The 11,597-nt window shown below is 57.8% G+C and overlaps 2 protein-coding genes across 12 annotated transcripts in view; one reads left to right on the plus strand and one right to left on the minus strand.

Moving 5' to 3' along the window:
* The window catches only part of LRPAP1 (LDL receptor related protein associated protein 1), a 462,538-nt gene that overhangs the window by 11,594 nt on the left and 439,347 nt on the right, over nt 1–11,597 (plus strand). Inside the window, exon 8 of one of the 2 annotated variants that reach the window (XR_009540456.1) lies at nt 1,608–1,735. Coding sequence is in view for 1 of the 2 variants with exons in the window: in XM_060148846.1 (XP_060004829.1) it covers nt 1,608–1,670 (63 nt within the window). In the remaining variant the exon portion in view is untranslated. Of the gene's footprint in view, nt 1–1,607; nt 2,075–11,597 lie in introns of those variants that run through there. The other variant, XM_060148846.1, reaches the window with a different exon arrangement.
* Nucleotides 7,431–11,597, minus strand: part of DOK7 (docking protein 7) — a 35,126-nt gene continuing 30,959 nt past the window's right edge. For 5 of the 10 annotated variants that reach the window (XM_060148813.1, XM_060148812.1, XM_060148809.1 and 2 more), the window contains 3 exons: nt 8,833–8,952; nt 8,550–8,682; nt 7,431–8,369 (listed from right to left, as the gene is read on the minus strand). In XM_060148813.1, the coding sequence (XP_060004796.1) occupies nt 7,451–8,369; nt 8,550–8,682; nt 8,833–8,952 (1,172 nt within the window). In that variant the 3' untranslated portion in view covers nt 7,431–7,450. Of the gene's footprint in view, nt 8,370–8,455; nt 8,683–8,832; nt 8,953–11,597 lie in introns of those variants that run through there. The other 5 variants (XM_060148820.1, XM_060148815.1, XM_060148818.1 and 2 more) reach the window with 3 other exon arrangements.

Below are 11,597 nucleotides of genomic sequence, written 5' to 3' on the forward strand. Positions count from 1 at the left end.
CGTGGAGAAGGGGCTCTGACGCGCTGTGAGCACCGGGGCTGCTGGAGGAGACCTCCCCAGGTCCCCGCCCAGCCCAGGCTCCTGCGCGGGAGGCCGGCAGCACCAGCCCGCGGGGCTCTGTGAACTAGGAACAGAAAGAGCAGAGCCCAGGCCCTCGGGCTGCCGCGGCGGCACCCGCCATCACGTGACGAGGACAAGCTGGCAGGAGCCGCGGACGAGTCGGGGTCTTCATTTGCTGCTTTTGAAATGACGTACCGTAGGCAGCCCGCCACGACAGGCCCCTCAGCCCACGGGGTCACCCCCAGAGCATGAAGCTCTGGTGACCAGAGGGGACCGTGGTGCTGGGCCCTGTAGGACGTCTCCTATGGGAGCCCCGTACATGTGCTGCCGGCAGGAGCCTCGCCTCAGACCTAGAGGTGTGCAGACTGAAAGTGAGCGGGTGGAAAAAGGTATTCCACACAGTGGAAATCAAAGCCAGGACAGCAGTACTCACGCCAGACAAAATAGACTTGAAAACAAAGACTGTAACAGGAGACAAAGGTAGACATTACATAATGGGATAAATCCAAGAAGACGACGAAACAATTGTTTAAATATAAATGCACCCAACATAGGAGCAACTATGACCAGGCATAAAGGGAGACACTGACAGTAACACTAATAGTGGGGGACTTTGCCACCCCCTTACCTCAGTGGACAGATGATCCAGACAGAAGGTCAGTAAGGAAACACAGGCCTTAAGCGACGCATCAGACCAGATGAACGCTGTAGGCACCTATAGAGCATTCCAGCGAAAAGCAGAATACACGTCCTTCTCGAGTGCACACAGGACATTCTCCAGGACAGATCACGTGCTGGGCCACAGAACAAGCCTCAGTAAATATAAGAAAATCATATCAAGCATTTTTTCCAACACACGAGATTGAGACTAGAAATAAACTACAAGAAAAAAAAACCTCCAAAAAACACAAGCACATAGAGGCTAAACAGTATGCTACTCAACAATCAGTGGGTCTCTGAAGAAATGAAAGAAATTTAAAAATACCTGAAGACAAGCAAAAAGACAACTTTCCCGAACCTAGAGGACACAGCAAAAAGGGAAGTGTATTGCAATGCAGATCTACCTCAGGAAGTAAGAGTCTCGAATAAACAACCTAACCTTACAGTTGAATTAGAAAAAGAACAGACAAAACCCAAAGTTAGTAGAAGGAAAGGAATCAGGAGGATCAGAACAGAAATAAAGACAAAAAAAAAATAGAAAAGATCAATGAAATTAGGAGCTGGTTCTTTGGAAAGATAAGCAAAGCTGATAAACCTTTATCCGGACTCATCAAGAAGCAAACGAGAATGGGCCCAAATCAACGAAAGCGGAAACGCGGACGCGGGGGTGGAGAGCGGGAGCAGCGCTGTTCCTCGCTCCGCTGTTCCTGACGTGCCTTGGGGGCTGTTTGTGGCCAGCGAGCTGCCTTTATGATTTATTTACGATCGGCTCTGGATGGGAGGGTACTGGACAGCAGGATCACCCAGCTGAGAGTTTTCGGCGACGGGCTGCGTGTCTCGGGTCAGGAGCAGATCTGCTAACTGGTTCACCTGTGCTGTCCCCGCAGGTAAAGAAGCATTTGCAGGACCTGTCCAGCCGCATCTCCAGGGCTCGCCACAACGAGCTCTGAGGCCCCGGAGCCTGGCCGGCGGCACAGAGGAGGCGCCAGCTGCCTGGGGCTCCTGAAGACGGGCCGGGTGCTCGGGGTGGCGTGTCACCAGCAGAACCTCAGGGCGGGCGCGAGGGGGACGGGCCACGAGGGGCCTGAGCAGGAGGGATAACGCCGCCGGCCGGGAAGAGGAACCCCGTGATCCCGCCCCGCCCACCCCTGGCTGGTGGCCCTCTGCCCTCAGCACAGCCAGCCGTCACCTCTGTTGAGAATGCAGTTCCCAGCTGCCTGTGGAGTGCTGGTCCCCTATGCTACAGGTCACAGTTTGCGTCAAAATCTTAAAAATCTGCCACTGGAAATACTATGTACAGAAGTCCTTACAAATACATTGCAGTATTGAATTAAACCTTGAGGTCACTGAGGCGTCACCTCCCACCTCGCTGTGTCTGCTGGGCCGGGGGACTTCCGCTTCAGGTGAGCTGAGCGGCTCCAGGCCACCATGCCAGCTCCAAGGCCCTTCTCCCACCCCCTCCCCCCCACCTCTGTGGCATGAGATGGAGGAGGGGCTGGCGGGCTGGCTGGGCTCTCCCTGGTCTGGCGCTGAGTTATGGGGTAGAGACGGCAGGGCAGAGGGGATGGTGCCCTGGCCTCTGACCTGAGCTCCTGGCCCTGCAGGTCAGGGTTGGCAAGAGCCCGACGGCCCACAGGGCTCCACGTGCGGCGAGAGGGACCAGCTCAGGGTCAGGTCCACAGCACGCATGGTTCCAAGAGGGTCCCCCGGGTGCTGGGTTCCCATCTTGGCCACGTCTGATCTCGGCTTCAGCACTGGGACGTGCCACGTGCAGATACCCGTTAGCTGTGCTTACCAGAAAAGCCCAGGGTAGCCCGCCAGGCCTGTCAGGGCACCATGAACACGAGTGGGGAGGTGGCCCTGTGACAGGCAGCTCGGGTGCAGCCTCGTTCCTCCATGGGTCGCTTGGCCCAGCGCCAGGCCTGTCCAGCACAGGAGGTAACCCTAACCTGGGCCTTCATGTCATGTCTGCCACCGGCCCAACCGGCTGTTGTGTCCCTCAGCCCTGGCCAGGCTTCGGGCAGGGCTGGGGCAAATGCACTGAGACACCTGTCGGGCCCAAGGGAGGACTCGGTGCCGGGCTTCCAGGCTGCTCCTGGGAGCTCAGAGCTCACAGTCACGCGCTCGGGCACTGGGTCCCCCATGTGCACGCATGGCCCAGCCAGGCTCACGCTGGGGGGCAGTGCAAAGTTGGCCCAGGACATGGAGTCGAATGGGGTGGAGCTGACAGCCTAGAGGCAACTCCTGGCTTCAGACGTGTGCAGGGGAAACGGAGGGGCCTTCACTGTGGTTTGTCCTCGCTCTGGCCCTGGAGGAGACGGGTGAGGCGGAAGCCCCCCGATTCAGGGGCAGTGGCTGCACTGTTCAGTCGTAGTTTCTAGACGATCACTTTGAAGTAAAGGGTGTTTGTGTGAGGGCACAGACATATGCCTGTGGCTCAGTGAGCTCTCCCACGAGTGCTGGGGCCCCACCCCTGCTCAAGACGTGCAGGGCCCCGGGCTCCCCAGGACCCCCTCCCCCAGCACCCCTCTTTCCTAGAGCTAACCACTTGCGCATGTTCCCAAATCTGTATATTGGAACCTAATCCCCGAGGTGATGGTACCAGGAGGTGGGACCTTTGGGAGGTGATTAGGTCATGAGATTGGGGTCCTCGTGAACAGGATCAGTGCCCTTATGAGAGAGACCCCAGAGCTCCCTCGCCCCCTTCCACTGTGAGGACACAGAGAACCAAGAAGCTGGCCCTACCACACACCAAGCCTCCACGGCATGACCCTGGGCTTCTGAACTCCAGAACTGAAAGTAACCGGACGCTGTTTACGCCCAGGCTATGGTTTTCTGTTACAGTGGTCCAGTGGACTAAGAAACCACTCTTAGTAAGGTTGGATTTCCCTGTTCAAGCTTCATAAACATGCAGTTATAGTGGGGGGATGTGTCTGTGTCGGTGTGTGTGTGTGTGTGTGTGTGTGTGTGTGTGTGTGTGTGTGTGTGTGTGTATGTTGTCTGGCTTTCAGTAGATGTGCTGGTGAGATTCAACAATGTCTAGCAGGAATTTGTTCCTTTTCGTTGCTACGTAGTATTCCGTTATGGGGGCGTATCACACTTTGATTTTACTCCGTTCTCCTGCTGAACACTTGAGTTGTTTTCAGTTTTGTACGTAACATCAGTTAGAAATGACTGTGGTGAACATTCGTGGGGGGGTGGAGCTGCTGCCTCCCAAGCACCTCGCTTTCCTCCCCTGGGTTTCCCTCAGGTGCTTCAAGGAGGTCCCTGTTGATGGGCAGTTATTTCTAATGCGTTTTTTCAAGATAAGGTGTCCTCAACATAATAAAGCCCACAGCTAACATCAAAAGCTGAAAGCTTTTGCTCTAAAATCAGGAACAAGACAAGGATACCCGCTCTCACCACTTCTATTCAACATAGTATTGGCAGTCCTAGCCACAGCAATTCGGCAACAAAAAGAAAGAAAAGGCATCCAAATTGGAAAGGAAGAAGTAAAACTCACTTCTTGCAGATGACATGAAATTATACATAGAAAAAACTAAAGACTACATCCAAAAACTGTTAGAACTGATAAACAAATTCAGTAAAGCTGCAGGGTACAACATTAATATACAGAAATCTGTTGTGTTTCTATATACAGTGAAAGTAAACTACCAGAAAGAGAAATGAAGAAAACGGTCCCATTTATAATTGGAATAATTCAAAGAGAATAATTGAAAGAGAATAAAATACCTAGGAATAAGTTAAACCAAGGAGGTGAAAGTCCTGTACACTGAAAACTGTAAGACATTGATGAAAGAAACTGAGGAAGACACAAATAAATGGAAAGATATTCCATGCTCATGGATTGGAAGAATTAATATTGTTTAAATGCCCATACTACCCAAAGCAATCTATAGATTCAGTGCAGTCCTCTGAAAATTCCAATGACATTTTTCACAGAAACAGAACAAACAATCCTAAACTCTTTATGGAACCACAAAAGACCCCAAATTGCCAAGTCAATCTTGAGAAAGACACAGCTGAAAGCTTCATGCTCTGTGATTTCAAACTATATTACAAGCCTATAGTAATCAAAACAATATGGTATTGGCATAAAACAGACACACAGATCAATGGAACAGAATAGACCGGAAATAAATCCACACTTATGTGGTCAGTTAATTTACAACAGAGGAGCCAAGAATATACAATGGGGAAAGGACAGTCTCTTCAATAAATGGTGTTGGGAAAACTGGACCACTCACTATCTTACACCATGTACAAAATTTAACTCAAAATGGATTAAAAAACGTTAAGACTTGAAACCATAAAACTCCTAAAAGAAAACAGTAAGCTCCCTGGCATTGGTCTCGGCGATGATTTTTTGGATCTGACACCAAAAGCAAAGGCAACCAAAGCAAAAATAAATAAGTGGGACTACATCAAACTAAAAAGCTTTTGCACAGCAAAGGAGACCATCAACAAAATGAAAAGGGAACCTACGGAATGGGAGAAAATATCTGTGAACCACATATCCGATAAGGAGTTAATATCTAAAATATATAGAGAACGCATATAACTCAGTAGCAAAAAAGCAAACAATCCAGTTACAAGTGGGCAGAAGACCTGAATAGACATTTTCCCAAAAAAGACACACAAATGGCCCACAGATACATGAAAAGGTGCCCAACATCACTAATCATTAAGTTTTGTTTTTTGTTGGTTTTCCTATTTTTGGTCACGCCTTGAGGCACGCGGGATCTTAGTTCCCTGACCAGGGATTGAACCCGTGCCCCCTGCAGTGGAAGCGCAGAGTCCTAACCACTGGACCACCAGGGAATTCCATCGTCACTAATCATTAGGGAAATGCAAATCAAGATCACAGAGAGACATCACCTCACACATATTAGAATGACTATTATCCAAAAGACAACAGATAACGAATGTTGACTAGGATGTGGAGAAAGGGAACCCTTGTGCACTGTTGGTGGGAATGTAAATGGGTGCAGCCTCTGTGGAAAACTGTGGAGATTCCTCAAAAAATTAAAAATAGAACTACCATATGATCCAGCAGTTCCACTTCTGGGTATTTATCTGAAGGAAATGAAAACACTAACTCAAAAAGGTATCTGCACCCCTGTGTTTATCCCAGCATTATCTACAACTGCCAAGATATAGAAGCAACTGAAGCGCCCATCCATGGATGAATGGATAGAAGGTGTGGTACAAACATACAGTGGAATGTTACTCAGCCATTAAAAAAACGGAACCCTGCCATTTGTGACAACATGGATGCCCCTAGAGGGCATTGTGCTAAGTGAAGGAAGACAGACAGAAAGATGAATATACGATCTCACATGTATGTGGAATCTTAAAAAAAAAAAAAAAACAACTGAACTGATACAGAGAACAGATGTGTGGTTGCCAGAGGCGGAAGGTAGGGAGTGGATGACGCGCCGAAGGGGGTCAAAAGGCACGAACTTCCGATTATAAACTAAGTCACAGGATGTAATGTACGACACGGCAACTCTAGTTAACAATACTGTAGTGTGTATTGACAGCTGATGGAAAGTCGGTCTTCAGAGTTCTCATCACATTCCGTAACTCTGCGAGGTGCTGGATGTTAAGTAGACTTACTGTGGCGATCGTTTCACAATATATACAAATATAGAATCGTTACGCTGTCCACCTAAAACTAATAAAATTTGTCAATTAAACCTCAACAAAACAATAATAAGGTGTTGTGTCTGACACTGATATTCCAGGATTAAGACGCTAAACCCAGCACAGCACTGGAGGCCCCCCAGCCTCCAGGGCACCTCTCTGCCGGATCTGTGTCCAGCGCCCTGCACAGTCTCCCTTAGGCCAGCTCAGGCCTGAGGAGGGTCCAGCCTGGGGACCTGAGGGCACAGGGCATGACAGGACATGAGGGGAGTGGGAAGGGCAGCGATGGGGGTGTCACTGCAGGGGTGCTGGGCCAGGGATGCCCCTTCCCTCTCAGCAAAGGTGGGGAGCCCTTCCCAGACTTGAGTTGGGGTCCAGGGTCCCTGAGACCTCCTCCCACCACCACACAGTGGCCCGTGGGCCTCACCCCTGGTGGCTGTGACAGCTTTGCCGAGGTGACCCTGCTGGACTTGGCCACCAAGTGCTGGCTAGCCGCCCCTCGCAGCTCTGGAGGAAGGGCAGGCAGTTGTCTGGTCCCCACTTGGCCCCGTGTGGCCGCCCTAGCTGGCTTAGCCCTAGCGCCCCTGAGCCTCGCTGGCCGGAGGGCAGCCATCGTACGTCAGGACAAACCCCTGCCCTTGGCATTCGTGCCCCGTGGCCCCTCCACAGACTCCTGGCTCCCCGACCGCCCCTCTCGTGGCGCCCTTGGCCAGGCCTGGCTGACCCCGCAGGGAACTGCTCTGCTTCCCGTGACCGTGTTGCTGCAGGTGCATGCTGCCCAGCAGACCCCTCGGCCACCCACAGCGCCAGAGGGGGGCGCGGAGACCCTTCCTCGATGCCCCACACATCCATGGCCCTGTGTTAGCCTCACAGAAGCTCATCTTACTTGGAAAACGGGAGACCCCAGACACCAGCCACTCAAGGTCACTGGTAAGGCCCGGGACCCCCAGTTGCCTGTCCCCGAGCAGGCGCGTGCAGCCTGCCCAGGGCATGGAGGTCGGCCCCCCTCCCACCCGAGGGAACCCTGACACAGCTGAAGCCCCGGACTGGGGCGCACTGGCCACGCTTTGCCCCCACTTGTGCCTTAAAAGTGAAGCCTGCTACCCTGGAGTCCCATCCAGGGCGTGTGAAAACCGGACCTGTTTGTTGGGCAGCCCCGGGGCCTTCGCATCCCACGAGGCACTTTGCCGCCACAGGCTCGGCAGGGGAGGGGGACTGAAGTGCTAGCCCCACTGGCCTGAGGGACCCGCCGCCAGGAGGAGGAGGTGTGGGGTGCAGCCGCTTGGGCTCCCCACGGGCAGGCTAACCACGGCTCGCTGGGTCCGGGCTGGGATCGCGGCAGGAGGCAGGGAGGGATGGGTCTGCGTGGGCCCTGGTCAGGATCCCCACCAGGCGGAGCAGGGCCCCGTCTCATCTCTGAGGCCGGGGTGGGACAGCCCGGCTTGGCGAGGAGGACAGGAAGCGCACCGCCAACTCCAGGAACTTCCCACCATCCGGACTCCCATTGGCCAGTGGAGGGGGAACCAGCCCACCGGCCCGCTGAGCCCTGGACCCACCAAGGCCACAGGGAGAGCCCCACCCAGCCACCAGGAGTCCCTGCGTGTGTCCAGAGGCACGTGGCACGAGCCCTCACCCTCAGGAAATAACTGGCCGGTCGACAGTGGAACACGAGTGATTTTAAACCATTTACAGAACTAACTAAATGGGTCCCGAGAAGCGGGCAGTCAGCTGAGCGCGCGAGGGCCATGCCATCCAGGCGCAGGGCAGCAGTGACCCAGAGGGGACAGCGGGGGCCCTGCAGAGGGCGCCACGTGGTGGGGCCTGGCCGGATCCCCCGTGGTTGGGGACATGCGTTTGGCTGGGACACATCGTCGTCACCGGGCCGCCGCCTCCAGGGAAGGCGCGGGCAGGTCGCATCCCAGAACCGGAGACTGCTCGCCAGACGCCCCCTCAGGTCCACCTGGAGCCGCCCGACACCTGTCCAGGCGGCACCTCCCGCCGGCCTGGGGACCAGAGCAGGCGTCAGAGGAGCGCCCCGGAGCCGTCCACCCGCCCCCACCCCCGCCCCCGGCCCGGGCAGCGCGCCCACCCTCGGCTCGGAGCCTGAGCGCCGGGACGCAGCAGAGGTGCCGCGGGGCCGCTCCCTCGAGCCGACGGGTCGCGTCGCAGTCCGGCCGCCTCACCGCGGGGTCCCCTTCCGCCTCTGCTCCAGCGCCGGCAGCCGCTCCTCCCGGGCCTGCGCGTGCCGGGCCCCCGCCCTGTGCGCCGCCTCTGTGGCCAAGATGTCGATCTGCGCGTAGCGGGAAGCACCGGCCCCTGCGAGCAGCCCCAGGTGAGCCGGCGGGGGCGCACCCACCCCGCGCTCCGGCCAGGGCCTGAGCGCCGGCTTCGGGGCTGTGAGGGGGTGCCCGCGAGCCCCTGGCCCAGGGCCGATGCGCCCGGGGCTCAAGGCCCCTGCGGACCCACCTCGGATGCCCGCGCCGCCCTCCTGGAGCTGCAGGCCCAAGTAGTGCAGCTGCCTTGGGGGCGAAGGGCTGGCGGGGACGTTCACATATGTGGGCGCCTCACTGCACGGCCTCTCGGGTCCTGCGGGGAGAGGGGCTGTGAGTCCCCAGGCGGTGGCCGAGGCTGAGCTGACCCCCTAGACTGTTCGGGAAAGAGCTCCCCACTGCCCACCCCTCAAGTGTCCCGCTCTCCTCCTCTCCAGGGCCTGGGGAGCCTCCCCGACTCCCCCGTTTTCCTGGCCATCTTTTCCCACCCCACCCACGTCCCTCCCTGACCGCGGTGCCCCTGCCCCCCACAACGGGCTGACCAGGGATGCCCCCTATGGCCCGCTGGACACGCGTCCATCTTCAGCCCCTGGCCGCCCACCCTCAAACATCCCTCCCGGCCACTTCCTCCTTGGCTTCCAGGTGCCCTGCCCCTCCCAGGCAGGATGCCCCCCCCCTCGGCTGTCCTCCCGGCTCACCCCATCTGCTTCAGGGACCCTCTTTGGACCGGTGAGTCCCCACAGAGCATCGTTCCCTGAGCGCAGGCCCACACTTCCATCCACTGTGACACCTCCTCCAGGGTGGCCCCAGGCACTTCAAGTCCCCTCCCCCATCCAAGAAACTGCCCCCTGCCTCCCCCATTTCCTAGAAGTCGATGGTTTCACTCAGCAAACGCCAACGGGGCTCCGGGCAGGTGCGACAGGAGCGCGGGGGGGGGGGACCCAGAGTGCCTGGCTGCACCCCCGATCCACCTTTCCCCCACCTGCCCAAGAGCTCTGCCTGTTGGGCCCCGGGTGGCTGCAGGAGACCAGGCTCACGACCCTGCCTGGCCACTCACCGGCAGCCGAACCACGGGGGGGGGGGGGGGGGTGAGCCAGAGCCATCCCAGAGGGCAGGAGCGCAGGTCCTCCCTCCTCCCTGAGGGCCCCGTCTCGCGACACAGCCAGGCCTAGGGACTCGCACAAATCCACCTGGCCAGCTCCCGGCCCCAAGGGATTCAGGGGCTGGGATTCTGGTGGGGGTGGGATCTGGGGGGAGTGGGATTCCGGGAGGGAGGAGTCAGGAGGGGGGTGGGATCAGGTGGGGGGTTGAAGCTCCCACAGGACAGCCTGTCTCTGGCCACCTGCCCACAGGTCCGGGGAGCTGAGCCCGGGAGGGTCCTGGCTCTGCCGGCACCGGGCACTGGAGCGCCAACCAGCCCAAGGGGCTTCAGTGGGCAGACGCCACCCCACTCGCTGCCACGTACTGGTACAGGGCACCACTGCGGGCACCACCTTCTGGAGGCCCGCACCCGCACAGAAGCCTGCACCTCATCCCTCCACCGCCCCAGCAAGGCCAGAGGGTGTCCTCCTTGCTCAGCAGGGAGACCGAGGCCAGAGAGACCCCGTGTTCCCAAGTCAGCCAGCCTGGTGGGAACGGCCAAAGCTGGGGGTGGGGATGGCAGCCAGAGCGGGCTGTACCCGGGGCTGACCTGCGGCGACAGGGAGGGAAGGAGGAAGGCTTCTGTTGGACACAGACCCTCTCCCGTGTAACCCGAGATGACAGGCAGAGGCGCCCAGGGAGGCACCTAGACCGGGGGTCCAGGGGAAATCTGGGCAGGCTGCCTGGAGAAGGGGGCACACGCTGAGGGGTGAAGCTGGGGAGCGGGGAGCGGGAAGGCCTGATTGAAGCTGGGAGAGCCCATCAGGGGCTGAGACGGGGTCCGAGGGGAGGCTAGGAAGGAGGCCCAGCCTCCTGAAAGCTGAAAGGAGGGCTGTGGCTTGACCTGAGGTCACGTGGACAAGCTCCCCGTGGCTCAGCAGCTAGCTTCAGGGCTGGATCCGCATTTTCCACAGTGGAAGCAGGAGAGTGGGTGGAGGGTTTGGGGCAGCCCAGCATCTCCAGGGTCACACCAGGCAGCACAGGAAGGCTGCCATCCCGCCTTGGTCTCTAGCAGCGTCTGCGGGGGCAGGGGCGCCCCTCTGGTGGCTGCTCCCCAGCCCTGGCTCCCCCAGGCTCCCCTTTACCTCCCATCTCCCTCCCTGATCCTTCAGACTGAGCCTCCTGCCAGCATCTCGGGAGCTGTCTCGAACACTCTCCGGGCCAAGCAGAGATCGGGTGGGTCTGTCCTGACCTCTCCCTGGCCACACAGCAGACCCGGCCTGACCACACTGGGTGTCTCACCCATCACCGCTCTCTGGCCACGCTATCTTGGGTCTGATTCATCTCTGCTTCCACCAGACCCAGGGCCCCCTCCTCCCCCAGGCCCCCCACCCCAGAGGAAAGGTTCCTTGTCCTCCAGTAGATCCTGACGCCTGTCCCCTGCCTGTTCCCTGGAACACACACTCTGTCTGGGTAAAAGGGGGAGTGGGGGGGTGGACAGCAGGCAGGAGGCATCCAGGACCATCTGGGAAGGCTGCCCACTGCCCAGCGTCATCAGGGAGTGTCCTCAGGGTCCCATCCTGACCCAGGGAACCCTAGGCTGGCCGACGTGGGGCTTTCCTGTGGCCACTGTCTGACCCTGCATGCCCATGGCCTTGCCCTTCCCCTCCTGCGCCCTCCACTCTGGACGGGCCTGGGCCTTGCTTGGCCCACACGGTCTAGCCCCAAACAGGCACCATGCTCCTCTGAAGAGGAAATAGAAAGATCCCGCCCCAGGCTGGAGGTGGCCTCTACTCCACTGAGAAAATGAGGCACAGAGCACACCCCCGACCTCTAGCCACGCCACCCGAGGCCAACCTCCCCCGACTTGCAGCCTCTCCC

The sequence above is a fragment of the Lagenorhynchus albirostris genome, chromosome 4, assembly GCF_949774975.1.
Source record: "Lagenorhynchus albirostris chromosome 4, mLagAlb1.1, whole genome shotgun sequence".
Classification (NCBI taxonomy): domain Eukaryota; kingdom Metazoa; phylum Chordata; class Mammalia; order Artiodactyla; family Delphinidae; genus Lagenorhynchus; species Lagenorhynchus albirostris.